Raw genomic sequence first — 22,734 nt, 5'->3', positions numbered from 1 at the left:
ACACCACAGTGCCATGTTTCTCTACTGTTCCATTGCCTTTGTATTTTCTTCTCCAGGTTGCAGTTTGGTCTGACAGCATCAACATAGCTTGCCTATTTTCAATCCCTCCCTATTTTACTTTTGTCGTCTTCTCCGCCAACTTTGCTCGAACTCTTCCGTCAGTAATGAACTTTTTGGAGCACCTACTGTCGTTCTCGACCACCCCTGAACTCTCGACATCGCACACAATCTTACCCAATTCCATCACCTTCCTCTCCCAAATCCTCTTGTTGCTAGCAAACTTTATCATACTCCCTCACATTCTAAAGACTTAATAAAAAAATATTATTATTAAAATGAATCATAAAAAATAAAAAAAAATATTTTAATAAAATTAATTAATATTCAATTAAAAATCACTACAAAAAGCTATCACTAAGTTAATTTTCGAGAGGGCTCTGCTAGGGTTTCTTCTCGCCGCCGCCAGGGCGCTGGTTTTGCTCTTTTTTTTATAATTCAAATATTAAAATACATTTTGAAATATACAAAAATATTTAGAAAATGGGTGTAACATATAGTTTATACCATATGAAAAAGAAACCGCAAAATTTCTTCAATTTCTAGTGACTAATAATTTCTAAATATATTTAATTAAAAGAAAATTTAAAAACATTTATAATTATTAAAAGAATAAATTTTAAGAAGGAGCACTATCAATTTTTAAATTATCTATAGAAGCGTATTACAAAAATAATTTAGAAAGGAGTAAATTAGCCAAATTTTTTGATGCATTTGCACCAAACAGTTGGCATTTTCAGAATGCACCAAACTGTTTGGTGCATTCTATTGAATACACCCAACTGTGGCGTAGTCTGAAAACGCCGAATGCACCAAATAATTTGACGCATTCTAAAGATTGCTACAATTGCAAAATTGTCACAAAAAATCATATATATTTAGAATTTGTAATTATTTGCGTTTACCTAGTTTTAATTATTTTTTACACATGCGTATTGCTTAATCAACTAATTACGATTGTAATGATGCTTAGAGTAAAATTTTGTCTGAACTTTAATAAAATTTTGCAACTGTGGCAGTCTTTAAAATGCACCAAACTGTTTGGTGCATTCAATAGAATGCACCGAAGAATGAACCGAATAGTTTGGCGTTTTCGGAATTTATGCATGCTTATTATTTAATCAGTTAATTACAATGCTAATGATGTTTAGTGCAAAATTTTGTCTGAATTTTAATAAAAATTTGCAACTATGACAGTCTTTAAAATGCACCAAATTTTTGGTGTATTCTAAAAACGTCAAATTATTCGATTCATTGTCTTGAATGCATTAAACAATTTGATTAATTTGATCTTTTTTAAATTATTTTTGTAATATGCTCATTCAGCTAATTTAAATATTGATTGTGCTACTTAAATTTTGCTCTAAAATTAATAGCAGCCGTCACATGAGTTCTACATTTAATTTCGTTGATATTATTATTATTTTATGAAATTTAATAATATGATTTTAAAAATAAAAAGTAGTGAATTTATAAAGCCCGTCTCTCTGGCCCGCGTCTCTGTCCTTCTCGTCTTCTTTCCCTTCCTCACTTCACATTTTCGCACGCGGGAGAACTTCGGATAGGAATCTCCACTCTCTCAAATGACTTTCTGAATTTGGATCCTCTCAATTTGGAGCGGATTAGGGCGATTAATCTCTGCAAACAAGCCGGATAGAGGGATTTCGGAGGCCGAGTAGATGATTCAGAGTCCGAGAACTAACGCATCGTCGGCGTTGCCGTCGCCGACGGCGGCGGTAGCGCCGGCGTTGGTTCTGTCTAACTCGGGGAAGAGGATGGAGAGCGCGGGAAAGAAGAAGTACGTGAAGCAAGTGACGGGGCGGCACAACGATACGGAGCTGCATCTGGCGGCACAGCGTGGGGATCTGGCGGCGATGCATAAGATCCTGAGCGAGATCGATTCGCAGATGACGGGAGAGGCGGGAGGGGAGGAGTTCGACGCCGAGGTGGCGGAGATCAGGGCGGCGATGGTGGGCGAGGTGAACGAGGTGGAGGAGACCGCGCTTCTCATAGCTGCGGAGAAAGGGTTTCTTGATGTGGTGCTCGAGCTGCTTAAGTATTCGAGCAGGGAAACCTTAGTGAGGAAGAACAGGTCAGGATACGATGCGCTTCACGTTGCCGCGAGGGAAGGCCATTTAGGTGAGGCTGGCTTTGATTTCGTGTTATTAAATTTGGTTTTTATTCTTCGAGCTGTAAAATTATCAATTCTGAAATCCTCATTTTCTGTCTCGGGTATATTTAGCTGTAAGACTGTTATTGATAAAATGTTACTACATCACGTTGATTGTGCCAATTTTTTGTTTAAAATGTACCATAGTTTCTCTCAGGCGATTTGCATTCATTGGATAATGAAATTTAGGACATCAAATGTTATTTCGCTAGTATGTGTTCTTCCCTACAATTAATTGTTCTTATAAATTCTAATGTTGAATTGATATTTCTCTGGTTATTTTACTTGAATCATAGTTTATAGTTCTCTTTGGCAGAAGATTTATGCTGACCCATTTACAACAGCAATTGTGCAGGCTCTTTTGGAGCATGATCCGACACTCAGCAAAGCCTTTGGTCCTGCAAATGTAACTCCTCTAATATCAGCAGCCATTAGAGGTCATACAGAAGCAGTAAAATTTTTGCTAGATCAGGACACTAGCCTACTGGAGCTATCAAAAACAAATGGCAAAAATGCTCTGCACTTCTCTGCTAGGCAAGGACATGTAGAAATTGTGAAAGCTTTACTTGGGAAGGATCAACAGCTTGCACGCAGGACTGATAAGAAAGGCCAAACAGCTTTGCACATGGCAGTCAAGGGCTCTAACTGTGAAGTTGTTAAGGCCCTAGTTGATGCTGATCCGGCAACTGTGATGTTGCCTGATAGATCTGGGAACACAGCTTTGCATGTGGCAACAAGGAAAAAGCGATCAGAGGTATTGCTTTAGGGCATCTCCAACCTAAAATCTCATTTTTCACTCCAAAATGCCGTGAAACTAAAAAATGTTGTCATTTCCAATCGAACTCCATTTTGCCTGCGTTTCTTCGGCAAGTTTGATAGAGACCAAAAAAATGGAGAAGATGAACAATCCGCTTGATTGGGGCGATGGAAGAATGGCAAATAGTTGTTTGCCGTTCCATTGGAGATGCTCTTAGGTTTCCTTTTGGGACGGCTTTCTTTCTACTTCTTAAAGTAGCTTTCTAGTATACAAATTTTAATTTTTTATCAGAAACCTGCTTTATGAAGCAGTAAGAGAGCCATCTCAAACGGGAGAAATTATTAAGTTCGGACACCGTACAGAGAGAATAATCCGGAATTTTTTCTGTCAACAGCAAAAGCATAGTTACTGTAATTGAGAAAAATCCGAATGAATCTTTCTGTCTAGTATTCGAACCTAATAATTTGCCCCCAAATTTAGCCTTATTCTCTACAATGGCAACTCACTACTTTATTTATACCATATGTTTGATTTGTAAAGCCATTAACTTTCTTGTTGCTTCTTCTTGCAGATAGTGAGCGTTCTATTGTCTCTCCCAGACATTCATGTAAATGCATTAACAAGAGACCACAAAACTGCCTTTGACATTGCTGAAGGGCTGCCTCTTTCTCAAGAGACCACTGAAATCAAAGAGATACTGTCACATTTCGGTGCTGTTCGTGCGAATGAGCTAAACCAGCCTCGCGATGAGCTGCGAAAGACCGTCACTGAAATCAAACAGGACGTTCACACCCAGCTTGAGCAGACAAGGAAGACCAACAAAAATGTCCATGGAATTGCCAAGGAGCTCCGGAAGCTCCACCGCGAGGGCATCAACAACGCAACCAACTCCGTCACTGTGGTCGCCGTGCTCTTCGCCACCGTGACATTTGCGGCGATCTTCACGGTTCCCGGCGGCGACGATAACAGCGGCATGGCGGTCACGATCGGAACAGGTTCTTTCAAGGTATTCTTTATCTTCAATGCAATTGCGTTGTTCACATCTCTGGCTGTTGTGGTGGTTCAGATAACTCTGGTGAGGGGAGAGACCAAATCGGAGCGGCGGGTTGTAGAGGTGATCAATAAGTTGATGTGGTTGGCCTCTGTGTGCACGACGGTGGCCTTCATAGCCTCCTCGTATATCGTGGTTGGTCGGCGTTCAGAATGGGCGGCCATTCTGGTCACTTTGATAGGCGGAGTGATAATGGCCGGCGTGCTGGGGACGATGACATATTATGTTGTCAGATCGAAACGCAGTCGGTCGATAAGGAAGAGGGACAAGTTGTCAAGGAGAAGCACTTCAAGCTCATGGCAGAACTATGAGTTTTCTGATTCAGAGGTCGATCCAATTTATGCTATTTAGTCAGGAGATGTCTCATTTAGGGCAAATTATTACGTTCGGTGTCCGGATTCGTTCAGACATCAATCCAGACGCATCACGTCACCAAAATACACCGGGTCTCAGTGTATTTGGGTGATATGACGCATCTGGATTGGATGTCCGGACGTCCGGTGACAGGACGTAATAATTCGCCCTCATTTAGGAGATGATACCAGAGGATGGAAGGAAGCCTTTATATATAGAATTTGTAGGTGAAGGGAATGAGAGCAGAGCCCTACAATGGGTACCCATACCCACACCCACCCATACCCAATGGGCATGAGTGGGTATGGGTATGCCCATAGTTTCGTGGGTGGGCACTCAACATCAGAGGATAACCGATTTACATTACTAATCATCATATACATGCAGTATATTATAATAATCCTTACTACGCAATGCGCAACACTGAACCGCGTCACAACCATGATAAATTTTGATATGTGGCTTGAAAGTTTGCAGTCAGAGAAAATGTCAAAAAACCTCAAGGCCATTATTCTATGACAGACTGCATTCCATAAGCGTGGAAAGTGGGTGGGTATGACATCCGAAAAATCACCATAGGTGGGTGTGGGTGGAAAAAAGCCCGCCAGCACAGAACGTGGGTACCCAACTAGGATCCCATGTAGGGCTCTGAAGGAGAGATTATTCTGTGCGGATATTGGACGAAGAGAATCATTCAATTTTTCTTTCTGTTTATAATAAAAGAACAGTCAAAGCATAGCTGATACAGTCACTGTACTTTGACTGTGCTTTTACTATAGACAAAAAAAACCTGACGGTTTTCTCTGTTCGATATCCACACAAAATAAAAAGTTGGAGGGAATGGGACTTGCATGGTTGATTGCTCTCCGTTTCTATTATTCTCTCTATGTATATTTTTCATATTGTGAACAATAATGAAAGGAATTGGAGAGGCCTTTTGCAATCTCTTCATAGATTTATATCTTTATATAGTAAAACATTATTTTTAATAAATTTAACCCTCACAACTTTAAAAATTACAGCTGGTCTAAATTATAAGCATTAAAGATTGGAGTCGCTATCTATATTTTGCTATTTTGTAAGTACGTTGACCGATTTTAATATTAAAAGCAATAATTTTATGATAAGAGTCAAAGTCTCTGATGTCAAGAGCCTTATGCCTCTTGCTATTATTTAAAAACACTTTGTTCCTCGTAGATACCTTCTAAAGTTAAATTAAAAAAAAAAACATATTAAATTTGGCAATCTTTGATCAATATTTTTCAATTTTATAAGCGTTAAAATGCAATTCAAAAGTGTCAGATGTCAAGAGCCTTATGCCTCTTGCTATTATTTAAAAACACTTTGTTCCTCGTAGATACCTTCTAAAGTTAAATTAAAAAAAAAAACATATTAAATTTGGCAATCTTTGATCAATATTTTTCAATTTTATAAGCGTTAAAATGCAATTCAAAAGTGTCAGTAGCTTTAATCTTAGTTGACTGGTTTTATTTGTAATGATTTTCTTACTGTTTTTTAAAGTTATTTTTTAGTATAAAAATTAAAATATTTGTACTAAAAAATTATTTTAAATAATAAAAAAGCCTTCCAAACAATATATATATATATATATATATATTTCTCTGTTATAAGTAGAATCTATTCTGTTTTTGACACCAAAGTCTAAAGCTAAATTAACAATCTAAACTTAATTAAAAAATTAAGATTAAACAAAAGAAAACTATAAGCAAAGGCCAGATCAGTCCTAATTGGATTGCTGACAACCTTACAATTGCAGGATCAAAACTAAATTTGTCACAAAACCAAGTGGTCGATTAACAATACTATAGGCATTATACATTTTTTAAACTTTCTTTAATTACAACAATAAAGTAATTCTCTTGCTTAACAAACTCATTTTCATCATAATTTTTTTTTTAAGAACTAAGAAATTATATAATCAAACAGATGTCCAGCAATTTATAAAAAAAAAAATTATGAAAAACCTACCACACGCTCTTACTCAACTGCTATCAAACTCTCATATATAAAATGTCAGACCAGTCCAGCCGATCCATGCGGGACTGGCCCAAGCGCAAATGAGACAAACTGATCCACGCGGGACTGGCCCAAGCGCAAATGAGACAAAGAGATCTTCAGGTGTTTCCTATCAAAGAACTCCATAAATGAAGATCTTCCCCCAAAATAGCGTGGAGATTTTCAGATGACTAAAATTTATCATTTTGGTATAAAAATCTGTCCAAGGATTTCAGTCGAATACAAAGATTGTAACAAATAAACATTTGTTCATGAGCAGGTACATCAAATACATGACATGCTGAAGAGATATTGACAAATTTTTTACACTCCATATTCCTTTTTTTATTATTATTTAACAGCCCCCATCATATTTTACATCATGACTGTAAACAGAACATAAAATAATGGAATGAAGATGGCGCAGATTTCAATCTCTTTGATTCCAAAACTATTTATCTGCTTCAGACCTTAGTTCCTCTTCAAGTTCATCAAATTCCCAAACCCCAACCTCTTCATTAGAGAAATCACTTCCAAAGTTTCCAAATTCCTTTTCGAATTTTGCGAGTTCTGATTCTGGATCATGTTGTTGTTCTGTACTTATAGATTTTAATTTGGAAGACTCGTTAGAGATGAACTTAGGTGATTTTGGAGACTCATTTGCCGATTTAGGTGAAGGAATTGGCTCTGCAATATGAGAATGCCTATGTTGTTTCTCTTCAAGAGCCTCAATTTCTAGTATTGGCCGCTCAGTCGAGTTAAAATCTGCTCTAATTTTCTCAATTTCATTGAATAATTCATTGATTTCAGGGTCATCTTTCCTGATTATAAAATTTTAAAAAAAATCAGCTAATGCATTTAATAAAATCATCTCTGCCAAAAAAAAAGATATATAAAACTAAAACAGGCGCATAAAATTGAAGAATTATCAATATTTATCATATAAAATGAGATAACCTGGATTGGTATCTTGGTTCTGCATAAAACATTTCTTTCATGTGATCGGCCAAACTGAAGGCAGTAACAATCTGAGGAGAAAGAAAAAAACAAGTACTAGTTAAAACAAACTATAAGGATCAGCAATTCAACTTTTTCAAGGCAAAGTGATGCAAAACTATTATGGTTTAGGGATTCGAAATAAAATTAATATGATGCAATGCATCACTAAATGCAAAGTAACTTGAGGATTCAAAGATCAGAAGCAATACTAGAATTAAATCTCAACTAAAAATAGTATGATAAAAATAATCTCAAAAATTCAGCGATGAATTAGAATCACAAAATTAGTCAGCAACTAGAACTTAATTTCCACATTGAATTTAAGACACCAAATTTGAACCAAATCAAGATAAATAATCAAGCCAATATCAAATTATGTAGATAAAATAAAAACAAGGAACAAAAGCATTAATGATAAGAAAAACTATGCCATGTTGGTACAGGGAGATAGACTTCTGTAGAATCAAAGAGTTTCACTTATATCATGATCAAAGGAATCATATATCTAAATTGCACTAACAAGACATAATTTTAACAGAAAGAGAAAAAATCCGTCACAACAATAATACAACAACAACAACATCAACTCTTTATCCCACAATGTAGGGTCGGCTACATAAATCTTTTTTCTCCATTGTGACCTGTTAAAAGTTAAATTCTCATTTAAATCTAATAAAGAAAAGGTCATTTCTAATATTTTTCTAATAAAGTCTTTTTAGGTCTACTTCTATATTTCTTAACATAAGTCAAATCTAACACATCTATTTTCCTAACCGGATCATCAGAAGGCCGCCGTTTTGTGTGACCAAACCATTTAAGACAACTCTCTCTAAACTTATCTTCCATTGGAGCTACTCACAACAATAATATTAATAGATAATTCATCATAGAAATCATATAATAGATAAGAAAACTAGAAAGAGAAATAATCCATCATAGCAATAATATTAATGGATAATTCATCAAAAATTGCTTTTTCAAATTGATCATTTGTTATCAACTACATCAAAGAAACATAATGGGCTCATCTTTGCATTCAGAGCAAAAGATTCAATTCATATTGAAAATTTAGATTCAATTATTCAAATCTGATCATATGCACTTTTGGTCTGAATGGGTTCATCTTCGCGAACAATAAATGTGTTCTGAGGTCCATCACAAGTTTATAAGTTCAGACATCATCAAGGCTCTGTATGGTTGCGCAATGCTTAAGCCCTTTGAGGCTTTGAGAGAGGGAGAGCTTGTGAAGGTCAAATTAAAAAGGATTCACATAGAAGATGCAAAATATACTATAATATATTGAATAAAAGGGAAGAATTAATTCAATTCAATAATTTTTATTAGCATAAACACAATTTATAATAATAAATGATTTTAGGAAACATATGAATTATCATTTTATTTCTAAATAAAACATTATTACAAAATTTGTTATTTTGGATAACTTCAAGACAAAACTTGAAAACAAATTAAATTTAAAGTACACGTCACATTAAAAAAAGGATTAAAATTGTACATTGGCGGGTGTGTTAACTACCAACGGAAATGAAATTCCTTTGTTGCGGGCCATTATTAGGCCTAAAAAAGGAAAACAATGAAACTGTTAAAGAGAAATGTTGCTGACTAAGATATGACAAAAATAGAAAAAAGAGAAGGAAATTAAAAAAAAGCGAGTAAAATAGAAGGAAAAAAAAAATCATTCAACAAGTTTTTTGTGACCATGGAGAACTATTTTGAGGAGCATTCGAGGGTTGAGGGATATTTTTTGGTATTACTTAAAAATCAGTTTAGGACAGTTGCAATTGCTTGTAAAACTAGATGTAGAACTATTGTAAGAAAAATAAATATTTTGAATTGTGGATATTTTAGACTTTTTTCCTTTAAAATAGTCAGATAATAACTTTCTTACAACTATCATATTGAAACAAACCTAATTATAAAAAATCACTTCTCAGCACATAAATTTTTTAAAAATAGCAAGAAAGTTCTAGTAAAATAGAATCGTAGTGCCTAGAAAACAAAGTTGTGAAGAAACTATTCCAAACAAACCCTAAATCTTATCTTCTTGGGTGAATTTTTTATATTTGGCTTGAGAGAAGTGAGATCTTAAGCATTTTCTTATGCCCCTTTAACTTATACATCAGTGTAGCTTTTTTATTGTAGATCATGTCCTCTTTTCCCTCCCATAGATGTAGATATTGTTTTGGCCAAAGCACACAAATCTTAATGTTCTTGTGGTGCTTGATATCTTAATTATTATTTTGTATGTTCATTATATTCGCTTCTGATAGGTGCTTCCACATAAAGTAGATTTACCCGAGAAACTGAAGTTGGCTAAGTTAGTGTACTGTGTTATTTCAATTCAACCATAATATCAAACTTAAAAACATATTTAAACCAACATTTGTATCTCCAAACTAGGGAAAATTATCATCAGAAGCAACATTAATCATCTTATCCCATCTATCTCAAGTCAGACCAAATCATAGGTCATACAGCACAAATAGAACAGTTTCAATATTTTATATTGCTTCTAGCAACTCTTAACACCAATATAGCCCAATTCGTGAGATGTAACCAATCACAAGAGATAAGAATAGTTTATTTTCACTATGTAGGTAAACCATTTTTAACTAGAAGTTGTGAAAACGAAATTTGACCCGAAACATAAAAGCGAAATAAGAATAACCTTTGAAAACGACAAACAATGAGAAAATAATAATTAAAAAGAAATCATGAAAATTTTCAGGATCAAATATAAAGTATAAACAAATGATAAATTCCTCATACAGCTACCTTCCTCTCAGCTTCCAAATATTCTTCCTCAAGAAATTTCTTTGGGTTTGTTTCTTTTAAAATATCATGATCACCATCTGACCTGCAAAAACACAAAATTAAGGCGCTTGAGCAATAAAGTGGCATCTAGCAAGCTCAAAGGTAACTTAAAAAGATATTCAAAAACCTTTCATTGAATTTCTTCAAGTTGTCGATAAATGTCCCCAGCCTACTTATAGAAGGCAGAAGTTCATCCTACAATGACCATTAGAGTAAAACGAGGAACAAATTCATTATGAAATTCATAGTTCTCTAGATTCACAATTAATCTATCAAGCACCTAAACTTCTGGAATGTTAGTATCATGGCGAATAATTGTAGTCATACTCCAGAACATCATGTTGGGCACTACAACAACAACAACAACAACAACAACAACAACAACAACAACAACAACAACAACAACAACAACAACAACAACAACAACAACAACAACAACAACAACAACAACAACAACAACAACAACAACAACAACAACAACAACAACAACAACAACAACATCAAGCCTTTGTCCCACTACGTGGGGTCGGCTACATGAATCCGTTTTCTCCATTGTGTCATGTTAAAAGTCAAATTCTCATTTAAATCTAATAAAGAAAGATCATTTCTAATATTTTCTAACCATGTCGGGTACTCGTCTTCAAATATTTTTAAAAAATATTTCAGAACTTCTTGTAAACTTGGACGCTTAGTGGACTTCTCTTGACACTTTTTGAACATCACAGTTCATCTATTGCAAAACATTAAAACTTCGGGAAGGTCATGCTATCATGTAAAACACTTGAAAACTCACACAACAGGACACCATGTCTGTTACTCCATTTGGAATGTCTCTTCTTTTAATTTTACAAAACAATTTCAGAACTTTTTGTACTTTTGGACACTTGGGGGCATCCACTTAGTGGATTTCTTTGGGAGGCTTTTTGGACACCTCCTTGGTGAACATATGCTGTAAACATACCGTATAAAAATTATTTCACTAACTAAATTTTACACTGACAATTATAATTTAGATTGTCATACCATCCTCTCTATCTAACACTCTAAGCGTATCCTTGGCATTTTTTGCTTTATCAATTGATATAAAAATATTACCATATGTTTAGATATGTATAATATTGCATTTATTTATGATATAGGTGCATGCGTACGTGCTTGTGTGTGTGTATCATGAGCCCTAGGTATCAATTAAGCAAATGAAACTCACCTTCAATGCTGAGAGCCGGAATTTGATCAACGTTGACAAATAGTTGCCCCACTTCTCCAACTCATCACTACATTAGTGGTGATAATAAGCAAAAGAAGATTCAAGTTAATATAAGTAATAAAACATAAAGTATGACTTTTCAATGAGTAACACAATAGCATTCAATCAACAATGGCAGTAACAAATTGAAACAAGTATCCAGGTATGTAATTACAATATTATCATTGTGGTAACCCGTCATAGAGGCATTACAACCAATTACATAGTATTCCCAGGTGAATGAATGGGAGACGAAGTACTCAGTTTGCAAGGGATAGAGACTATCATTGTGGTAAACCATCCTATTTCTGCTGGCCATAGTTTTGATACCATGCATTCTTACAAAAAATTATAACTGGTCATTCATTTTGATACTAACGTTTTTAAAAGAACAGGTGAGTTTGGTGAACATATATCAGCCTTGCTTTAGCAGTCGATTGAATGAGAATATTTTGAACATTTTTATTGTTATTTTAATAGAATCATCCAAAGCCGCTTATGAACAAAGTCGATTACAGGCCAAGTTATTCCAAGTTAAGTTCAACTCAAAGTCAGAAAATTTTGAGTTTAAGTCGAGCAAATCTCGCATGGACTTGACTCATTATCAAGCTTAGGACAAACATATGAGGCCTTTAATCTTTGAAATCTATAGTCGATGGTTGAAATTGACTTACACTGTGTGACAGGAAATAGATGCAATTTCCACCAAATCCACGAACCACAAGAAGATTTAGGGAAGAAGAACGTACCACGAAACATTTTATTGCAAAAAATATGAAAGAAAATAGCAAGATACAACAGGATCTTCAATTGGAGAGGAATATATGGCTCTCCCAAATCCCTAGCAACCGGCTAGAGCCCTCACAACCTAAAAAAACCTAATTTTCAGCAAACACAAGCATGAAAAAAAAATAAAAACACTAGCATAAACAAACTACTTAAAGCATACAAAACATAATCAATGTCAAAACAGCCCTCCCCCTCTTCCTTTTCTCTTTTAACCGGCCTCTCCTCTTTCAAATTTGGTGTGGGCGGGATTATTGTAGGCGGACGGAACATCCACGCGGAATTGATGCAAGCGGGCGAGACTTCCGCCTACTATATACGACTGCCGGTCCACGAAGGACCGGTTGGACAGGTCCAGGGAGGTCCGGTCTAACAATACCACCTCTCAAAGACCCACATTGTCCTCCAGGTGGAAAGATGGAAACTGATGCTTCACCCTCTCGTCCAACTCCCATGTGGCGTCATAGTCGAATAAGTTCTTCCATATAATCAACACTTTCTTGATACCTCTCTCCCCTTGCCGTACCCCTTTTAGCTCCAACGGAGCCCTATACCACCTCCAAATCCTCTGTCATTATCACGGGTAATTTTGAACTGGATGCATGCTCCCCGATGGCTCTCCTCAATTGCGACACGTGGAACACTAGATGTATAGCGGCTGTTGGAGGCAACTTCAATCAATAAGCTACTGCTGCAATTCTCTACAGTATCTCATAAGGAACAAAATACCACAGGGCCATTTACTCATTCCTCATGTTAGCTATCGTCCATTGTTTATAAGGACAAAGCTTCAAGTAGACCCTATCCCTATCTCAAACTAGATGTCCTTTTTGCATCCATATGTCTGCTTCTTCATAATCAGCTAAGCCCTCAATAAATGCCTTTTTAACTCAGCTAACACCCAATCCCTCTCCTCCAACTACTCATTGCACAAAGGTGTAAGCTGATTGCTTTGTATCCTAACAATTGGTGGTATTAAGATTGGTTCTCACAAATGAAGTCAAATTATTACTAGCAAAAATAGTTGATAGTAAGTGGACATTTTTTTGGATATGCTGTCCAAGCAATCATTCACTTCTTACACATAAAGCCAAAGAAAATGTGATATTATCTTGAGGAATGTGTACCTAGGAAGACACTTTGACATTCAAGCCATTACATGAGATTGAAAGCTTAGTAAAGAAGGCTGAATTGAGTCTTTCCCAAGAGGTTAAAAAAAAAAAAAACTTAATGGTTCCAGTCCTTGAAGGTGGTACTTATAGAGGTGCAGGTTAAGAGAGTATGGTACTTTTGGCAAGATGAACAATGAATGAAGAAAAGACTTCATTTCCAAGATTGGTGCTGGACAAAAATACTTCTAGCTAAAAGGCATCTTGGTCGTCCAATTGATCAAAGGGTTGAGGAGAAAGACACTTGTGTCCACAACACTTTGTCTCTAAGATTGATGTTGAACCATTCTTTCTCTTAGGGAAATGGATCAAAAATAGGCTTTGAAATATATGATTTTGGAGGTTGTAATTAGGCCATTGGATGGCTTTTAGATTGGTGTTACATGTGATAAGAACTTAATCATCTGATCTTAGTTGATGTCTCAAGATTGATGTATAATGCTCTGGATTTCATTGAAGGGCCAGCAGACATCTTGAGGTAATTGGATGTTGGTGATCTAAAGATACATTGCATTGTGTTAAAATTCAGCCATTCAAACGCAAATAAGATCCAACGACTACGGTTCATGATCCGTGGGATGCATGATTCATGCTAGAATTCTTTCCATGTTTGGGTAGTTGATTTAGGAAGGATTCTATAAGAGTTATTCTGTAATTATTTGTTTAGGTATTAAGATTTCTTGTATAGATCTATAAATAGAGAAGAAATCATGGAATAAAGCAAGCCCTTCTCAAACCTCTTCTTTTTAACACATTGTTATGCTCGATTTGCTAGGAGATAGCAGAATCATGAATCTTGGTGCCATGGTTTGGCTGATGAGCTTAAATGGTACTTTATAATTCTGTTATGTATTAATAGATATACTGGCTACTACTTAGCTTAGCCAAAGAGAAACAGGGAAATGAAGGCCACCCACGCATTAGACATGTTGATAATCATAATCAATGAAAACATAAAAGCAGATGCTGGAAACTAGGTGGCAGTGATGGTGCCATGAGTTAGAATAGACATACTCGGTTTGCTTCTCTTTCATTTCAGTGTATGATGACTGAAGAATCCAAGTATCTTCCAAGAAATTGATCCATGTACGAACAATATCAGCTTCTACTTTACATGATACAATAGATTTTGATAGTTCATCTTCCTGAGTTTCAACAATAATTACATTGAATAATGAATTTCAGAACTTTCGGTTTCGGTGGGGTGCTGGTGCACTCGTTAAATCTTGTTCGTATAAAGACAAAAGAAACAGATCAAAAGTATGCCTAACCTTTGATTTCAAGTGCAACACAATTTTATCGCTTGCTTCATCAAACTGGTCTCTTTCCTCCCTGGTTTTGTTAAGGCGTGAATAAGCAGCGTTTAAAGAAATAGTGACCTGATTTCCACAAACCAGATTAGGAAACTTTTTGTAGATATCAAAAGCAAGACAAAGCAATAGAGTCATAAAAAGAAAGAAAATTTCAAACCGTCTGTGAAACTTTAACTCTCGTTTTTATCAGTATCATCTCAAAACTGAGATGCAACTTTGTGTAACTAAGCTTTACGGCCACAGTCCTAACTAATATCTTTAAATTCTAAATAACCCTAAAGATGATAAAAAAAGACACAACGGAAGCAATAAGAAGGAAACAAGAATGGGAACTAATTATTTTCTAGGATAAGGACAAATGCTCCATGATAAAAGATAACAATAAGGTCGTAGTTTTACAACAATTGACCAATGGTAAACTTGGACGTAAAATCCAACTTAAATCTCACTTACATAAGCTAGTAACATTCTAGGCATGATTGTTGAGGAGACTGGAACAAAGAACAAGAACAACAATACAGTGGAAAGTGACCTTGGAGTAAAGATAGAATAAAGGAAGAATGGAGCGAAAGTAAGATGCTTCCTTTATGGTTTTTGCATTACAGGAATAATCCACAAAAAAATGCAACACTCAGATTAAAAAGAAACTCACTTCGTAAGCAACTAAAAAAATGTCTAAGAAATAAAAAAACAATTTAGGCTAATGAAAACCATATTCTCCTTTTAAATAATAAATTTGGAAGCAATATGCGATGCAAAGACCTTAACTTCTAGTGATTTATATAATAGATTAGATACTAAGAAGGACAAAGATATATGTATAAGTTAGCCAAACAAAGAGATAGGAGTAGTAAGGATTTAGTTCAAGTGAAGTGTATTAAGGATGAAGATCAAAAAATATTTTTCTTAGAAGATGATATTCAACAAAGGTGGATGAGATATTTTGCTGAACTTTTTAATGAAGATTGTGAAAATAAGATTGACTGTAGTGACCTTAGCATCTTAAATGAAAATAAAGATTTATGTTTTTATCGGCGTATTAGTAAAATCGAAGTTAAAGAGGCTTTAAAGAAAATGAAGGGTGGAAAAGCTGTTGGACCTGATGATATTCCCATAGCGCTGTGGAAATGCTTAGGAGATGAAGGATTTCTTGGCTTACTAAACTTTTTAATACTGTTTTGAAGACTAAAAAAAATGTCAGATGAGTGTAGAATGAGTGTGTTAATTCATATTTTTAAGAATAAAGGTGATGCACAAGATTGTGCGAATTATAGAGGAATTAAGTTAATGTGTCATACTTTAAAACTATGGGAGCAAGTTATGGAGCATAGGTTGCGGCGTGATACTAATGTTTCTCAAAATCAATTTGGATTCATGCCGGGTAGATCGACTATGGAAGCCATACATTTATTAAGAGGTTTGATGGAGAAATATAGAGAAAATAAGGAGGATATACATATGATATTTATTGATTTAGAAAAAGCATATGATAAAGTCCCAAGAGAAGTGCTATGGAGAGTTCTTGAAAAGAAAAGAGTTAATAACGCTTATATTCAAATCATTAAAGATATGTATGCAGGAGCTATTACTTGTGTTCAAACACAAGGTGGTTTGACCAAGCATTTTCCTATCTCAGTTGAATTACATGAAGGATCAGCCTTAATCCCATATCTATTTGCTTTAGTCATGGATGTTCTCACTAGATATTTGCAAGAGGATGTACCTTGGTGTATGCTTTCTGCTGATGATATTCTTCTTGTTGATAAGACTAGAGAGGGAGTTGAAGGTAAACTTGAATTATGGAGGTCAACCTTAGAGTCTAAAGGTTTTCGCTTGAGTAGATCTAAAACGGAATATATGGAGTGTAATTTTAGTAGTAATAGACCTAGTGAAGGGATTGTGACTTTGGGCGATCAAATCATTAATAAGAGTACACGTTTTAGATATCTTGGATCTATTGTTCAGAGTGATGGTGAAATAGATGGGGATATTATCAGCAGAATTCAAGTTGGATGGTTGAAGTGGAGGAATGCATCGGGCTTGTTATGTGATAGAAATGTACCCCTCAAACTTAAGGAAAAATTCTATAAGATGGTAGTGAGGCCTGCAATGCTTTATGGTGCCGAATGTTGGCCATTAAAAGAGAAGCATAATACTAAGTTAAGTGTGGCAGAGATGAGAATGCTCAGGTGGATGAGTGGCTTTACCCTTAGAGATAAGATACGAAATGAGCATATACGTGAAAAGGTTGGACCCACAAAAAAAAAAAAAAAAAAAAACCACCTAGTTTTCTTTACCGTCTTTCTTTAACTTTTTTAATATGTTGAGTTGGGACTTAATGAGCAGGATAGTGCGCACCTTCTTCAGTTCAGCCTCAAGTTGATCCCTTTGCTTTTCCAATACGGCAATCTCGGCAATCAATTCCTGAAACAAGTAGAAGAAGATCTCATCAGTCCACTTATTCAGTTCTCAAAGTAAACAAAAAAAATCTCTTAAAACATAAAGAAGCAATTTTTTTCTCAGATATAAATCAAGCCAATAATAGACAAAGAGAACATATATTACCTATAGGCACTATTTTATTGCAATAAATGGGCAGACACAAATTAAACGTTTACTTCTTTGAGAACTTTTAGGTCTTCACATATGTGGTAATTATCGTTATTACCCCTGTTCGATAGTATTTTTCAACTGTTCGTTTCAAAACACTGACATTGTAATTTTAATGCTAAAACAATGGGAAGGAACTTCTTTCCTCTCTCATTGCTTATATCAGTCAAGACTAACCACAATATCTTTAATCGGTTTCTATAAGCAAATGGAGTGGGCTCCAAAAATCTGCACCCTTTTCATCTAAGAGAATTTGATTTCAGGTCAAAATTTCAGAAGTTACATTCGATTGTAGATAATACCTACACTTTACAAGGACTTTATGATATGTTTCCTAGTTTCCCATAGATGTACGCTCATGTGATTAATTATCCCTTCCAATAACGAAAAATAACTTTTGATTAAGGCTAGTCATTAAGCGTCAAATGCTTATCGTCTAGTAGCATTTATTTTGATTTTAGGATTGAGGAAATTAACAGTAGTTAGCTTAAAATGAATTTTTGAAGGGGTGTGGGAGTATAATGACGAATTCAATCAAGATCTCATACTTATGTTATTATGAACACAAAGTAGCCAACCAAATATAGATTCTTGTCAGCAACCATGAGTTATGCCATCCCCCATAGATCTGGGTAGGTATTTATTTAAGAGTACAATTTTAAGTTCATCTTAGGTAACAAATGGCAAACATGATTTGAGATTTGGAGCCATTGAGAAACATGCGGGCTCTAGTCGTGATCATAATTTAATAACATTATTTTGAAGCAAAAACATCAACTCAGAGAGCCCTAATCATCAACCATTATTAAGTGGTGCCACTTATAGCAAAATCATCCGATGAAAGGACACATGTTAAGTCCTTACTGACATGAAATCTTTTGAGAGGACTATAATGATATGCTTGATATGACAATGACTGTTTATAAATGGAAATTAATCTTAAAATTTCCACCCTCAACAAATTGTTGTGGACGATGGTTAGAGCAATTAATTCTGATTGAGAAATTTTCTAAATCTTTAAAAATATTAAATTTTTTATCAAGATTTAAACCCTGAATAATTTGCTTTAGCGTTTGAGTGCATTTTGGCAATAGCATCCCCTCCAATTGATGATTGCTTTAAACAAGGTCATCATTGAAATGGGCTATTTACACTCTTGGTATTTGTGATTGAGAATTTCATTTTATTGAATAAACTCCTCTAGTTATGATGTATGATGATTACGCCCATCATACGAGTCATTTGAATGCTTGCATTTGGTTGCTCGAAGCCCCATCTATTCTGCTTCTTTGCTTATAGAGGATTGAGTTCAAATGCTACATATTATTTAGGTTTATTTAGACATTCATGAACTTATCAACTCTATCGTGTATATTTATCAACTCGACCATGTATTTTTGACCTCGTGACTATACCTTATAGGTTTAAAACTTAGAATGCATTTTACATGTGAGTTTTCATTGTAGAAAGCCATGTGAGCCTTATATCTTATAGTTTTATAATTAGTGTAGATAGATGTTTGTCAAAAAGGTTTAATTTTTGTTAACTCCAGTCTTAAACTATGAAGGATTAGACTTGAAATATTGGACTTATGATCCTATCCTATAAGCAAAGTGACCTGCTTGAGAATGTGCAAACATATTGATGAATTTGATTTTTTAAAAGAGTTTTTGCAAAATTTCAAAATATAATTGGATGATTTTTCAAAGCAATTGCATGGTTCACAAGGACAAACACACTTTTCAAAATATCTACATAATTTGTGAGACATTGTTTTTAAATTTAAAGTAATTTTGTGATATATGAATCTCCTTCCAATTATTTGAGTATTTGGTTGCTAAAATGTGCAAGCATTTTCATTTTGAGTCCACATAGCATTCTATCCACTTGCATTTAGAAGCTTACAGATCCCATTGTGATTGTTGTGATCTAGATTCTTATTGAGCAGTCAAAACAATGCATTAGGTTTCTTACTTTTTCCTCCATTAATGTTAAATGTTCAATGACTGTTCATGTTCATCGATGAATTTTTTAAATTCATTGCAAGTCCCTCGTAAGTCCTTGTGTTGCATTGAATTTCATTCTATAAGATATAAAATATATTGCTTCTAAAATTTCATTTATAGTCTTTGTTCTCATTCTTGCAAATTTATATTTTTCATTTATTCTCATTATAGTGTGATTGTGTCTAATAATTTATCTTAACTTTGTTCTTTTTAAGTTCACTATGTTCAACTTTTGAGAACCTCCTAGAATGTACCCCCTATAAAATGCATCTACAGAGAGTGTTAGGCCTTTCCCATCACTCTTTAAAAAATATGCATGATCGATGTATACAACACCATGGTCAAGGGGCCTTCTAACTCACCATTCTTAAAAAAAATGTGCATAAGCCTTCAACACCAACATGAAGATGTAAACGGAATTCCTCATCATATTGGAACAATGCGTACGATTACTTGTTGTTTACAAATTTTCCCATGATGTTGGAACAATGGGAAAGAATACTTAATTTTTGTGGCTTTTTTTGCACTATACCTTACGCAATGGCTACAAATTAGCGAGATAACTTTTGTTGCGAGATCAACAATACACACTCTCTTTTAAATAGTTTCTTCTTTCTCTTCTTTTTGTTTTATTTTATTTTTGGAGTAATTGAGAGAGAAAGAGAGGCCAGTGTCCTTGGGTAAAGAGATAGTGAAGATAATGGAAAGTAGAGAGAGAATATAGAGGGATGATTAGACAAGGAGAGGTACCGAGATGGGTGAGATCAAGAGATGGGTGAGGGTCATACGAGTAATTGTAGGTAGTAATGTTGGAAGTTTTGAGGATGATGATGATTTTGATTGTCAAGTTTCGAGAGAGTTGTCGATCAAGGCTTTAGATGAGACTTGCATCAAGACAGAGTGGCATTGATGTGGAGAGAACATGCCATAAGAAATAGCTCAAGTGGGCAGAATAGCGATGTATGTTGAGGCTGGGTGAGGTGCGTTACAGCATCAAAGGTTAAAATAGAGGGTTCAACGATGTCAAAATTGGCATCGGTGGTGTATGGTTGGAGACTTTGAGCTATCACAAACTTCTCTCCTTTAGATACCATCGGCCTCATCAAAACCTTCACCAAAAGCTAATGTCATGACTTCCTCGTTGCTTTGTCATAGAGGGCATCAACAATTTGGGAAGGAGCGACGATTACTATCACCAACATTTGAGGTATACATTACTATCAGCAGCATTTGAGGTATACATTACTATCAGCAGCATTTGAGGGAGATATAGAAGGAGAAATGGATGGCCCGCTGAGATTTTCGAGTTTTGGGTAGGAAATTCAAGGGAAGGAGTTCGATGCTAGGAGTAGTCATGGTGAGAGACGAGCATGCAAGCTTGGGATGATGGAAAATTGAATGAGGACGGCTTTTGCAACGTATGAGAAGAGATGTAAGTGGGAATTGAAATGGGAGACTAGAGAGATCGTGGGAAAGTCATGGGGAAAAGGGAGTTGGTTACAGGATTATGTGCAAAATTTTATTATTATTATTACAATAAATTTTAGTGACATATACACACACAATAGAAAATATTTTTTATTTTAATTTAACACTAATTATAATTTTTAATTTAAAATATAATTTTAATTATATAAAAATTTGCTTCGAGCAACATTTGAGTTTTGTTCTATTCCTTCTTTGTTATAGTTTTGGCATTGTTTTATTTTGATCCTTTTTATTTATATTTGTAATTTACTTTTATGATTAGTAAGAAGGGTTTGCTCAGCCTTTCCCTTAAAAAATGTAAAAAGAAAAAAGCCCTATGAAATGTGTTATACTACATGCACACCATCATGGCTTCATGACCATATTTAGTTGCAAGACAACTCATCCATCTCTGTGTAAAAAGAGGTGGCTTAAGTTTGACAAAAAGCACAACGTGGCAACCAAATCTTACAAATGAAGCCTTCATTATCCGCATGAGTTTGCTAGCCGTGCAATTTTTCTTTAGCATAGCCAATAGCTCATGAGAAAATCAACAAACCATTAAATGGATGCCTTAGTTCTCTTCATGGATTTACCGTACATGTAAGTTGATGCAAATCGACATTTTAAGCTTGATTTTATTCTTAATTGATATTATTTGTTCTTTGATTTTCAAAATTTTTTATTTTAGTGTCCCTATACAAAATAGTCAAGAAATTCCAACCTGCTACAGCTGCCAAAACAAAGCTCCCGCCAATTGCCCATCGCCACCTCCACTCATGATCACTGCCCATAACTAATACCCATGGTTGTTGCCTCCATTTGCCCTTATCCGCATTGCAATGAATTTGAAATATCTCATAACAAGAAAAAGCATTTGATTTGTATCCAACTAAACAAATCTAAACTTTTCTTAGAAGATGATATTCAACAAAGATGGATGAGATATTTTGCTAAACTTTTTAATGAAGATTGTGAAAATAAGATTGACTATACTGACCTTAGCACCATAAATGAAAATAAAGATTTATGTTTTTATCGGCGTATTAGTAAAACTGAAGTTAGAGAGGCTTTAAAGAAAATGACGGGTGGAAAAGCTGTTGGACCTGATGATATTCCAATAGAGGTGTGGAAATGCTTAGGAGATGAAGGAATTTCATGGCTTACTAAACTTTTTAATACTATTTTGAAGACTAAAAAGATGCCAAATGAGTGGAGAATGAGTGTGTTAATTCCTATTTTTAAGAATAAAGGTGATGCACAAGATTGTGCGAATTATAGAGGTATTAAGTTAATGTGTCATACTTTAAAACTATGGGAGCGAGTTATAGAGCATAGGTTGCGGCGTAATACTAATGTTTCTCAAAATCAATTTGGATTCATGCCGGGTAGGTCGACTATGGAAGCCATACATTTATTAAGAAGTTTGATGGAGAAATATAGAGAAAATAAGGAGGACCTACATATGATATTTATTGATTTAGAAAAAAGCATATGATAAAGTTCCAAGAGAAGTGCTATGAAGAGTTCTTGAAAAGAAAGGAGTCAATAATGCTTATATTCAAATCATTAAAGATATGTATGCAGGAGCTATTACTTGTGTTCAAACACAAGGTGGATTGACCAAGTATTTCCCTATTTCGGTTGGGTTACATCAAGGATCAGCCTTAAGCCCATATCTTTTTGCTTTAGTCATGGATGTTCTCACTAGACATTTGCAAGAGGATGTACCTTGGTGTATGCTTTTTGCTGATGATATTCTTCTTGTTGATAAGACTAGAGAGGGAGTTGAAGGTAAACTTGAATTATGGAGGTCAACCTTAGAGTCTAAAGGTTTTCGCTTGAGTAGATCTAAAACGAAATATATGGAGTGTAATTTTAGTAGTAATAGACCTACT

The 22,734-nt window shown here is 34.9% G+C and overlaps 2 protein-coding genes across 2 annotated transcripts in view; one reads left to right on the top strand and one right to left on the bottom strand.

The window, feature by feature from the left end:
• The first annotated feature begins 1,548 nt into the window (after nucleotides 1–1,548).
• Nucleotides 1,549–5,178, top strand: LOC110111167 (ankyrin repeat-containing protein ITN1-like). The gene is made up of 3 exons (XM_020842926.2): nucleotides 1,549–2,196; nucleotides 2,572–2,981; nucleotides 3,556–5,178. Exons 1-3 carry the CDS (start codon nucleotides 1,737–1,739, stop codon nucleotides 4,384–4,386), a joined length of 1,701 nt encoding a protein of 566 aa, XP_020698585.1. The 5' UTR covers nucleotides 1,549–1,736; the 3' UTR covers nucleotides 4,387–5,178.
• A 1,572-nt stretch (nucleotides 5,179–6,750) lies between these two features.
• LOC110111175 overlaps nucleotides 6,751–22,734 on the bottom strand; it is a 60,286-nt gene continuing 44,302 nt past the window's right edge. The window contains exons 11-18 of the mRNA XM_020842936.2: nucleotides 17,112–17,177; nucleotides 14,712–14,819; nucleotides 14,455–14,585; nucleotides 11,447–11,513; nucleotides 10,367–10,434; nucleotides 10,201–10,282; nucleotides 7,363–7,433; nucleotides 6,751–7,226 (exon numbers count right to left, since the gene is read on the bottom strand). Of these exons, the coding sequence (XP_020698595.1) occupies nucleotides 6,857–7,226; nucleotides 7,363–7,433; nucleotides 10,201–10,282; nucleotides 10,367–10,434; nucleotides 11,447–11,513; nucleotides 14,455–14,585; nucleotides 14,712–14,819; nucleotides 17,112–17,177 (963 nt within the window). The 3' untranslated portion in view covers nucleotides 6,751–6,856. The remainder of the gene's footprint in view (nucleotides 7,227–7,362; nucleotides 7,434–10,200; nucleotides 10,283–10,366; nucleotides 10,435–11,446; nucleotides 11,514–14,454; nucleotides 14,586–14,711; nucleotides 14,820–17,111; nucleotides 17,178–22,734) is intronic.

Source organism: Dendrobium catenatum, unplaced genomic scaffold, assembly GCF_001605985.2.
Source record: "Dendrobium catenatum unplaced genomic scaffold, ASM160598v2 fragScaff_scaffold_621, whole genome shotgun sequence".
Classification (NCBI taxonomy): domain Eukaryota; kingdom Viridiplantae; phylum Streptophyta; class Magnoliopsida; order Asparagales; family Orchidaceae; genus Dendrobium; species Dendrobium catenatum.
Note: the sequence above shows the minus strand (reverse complement) of the source record. Positions and strands in the feature narration are given on the sequence as shown.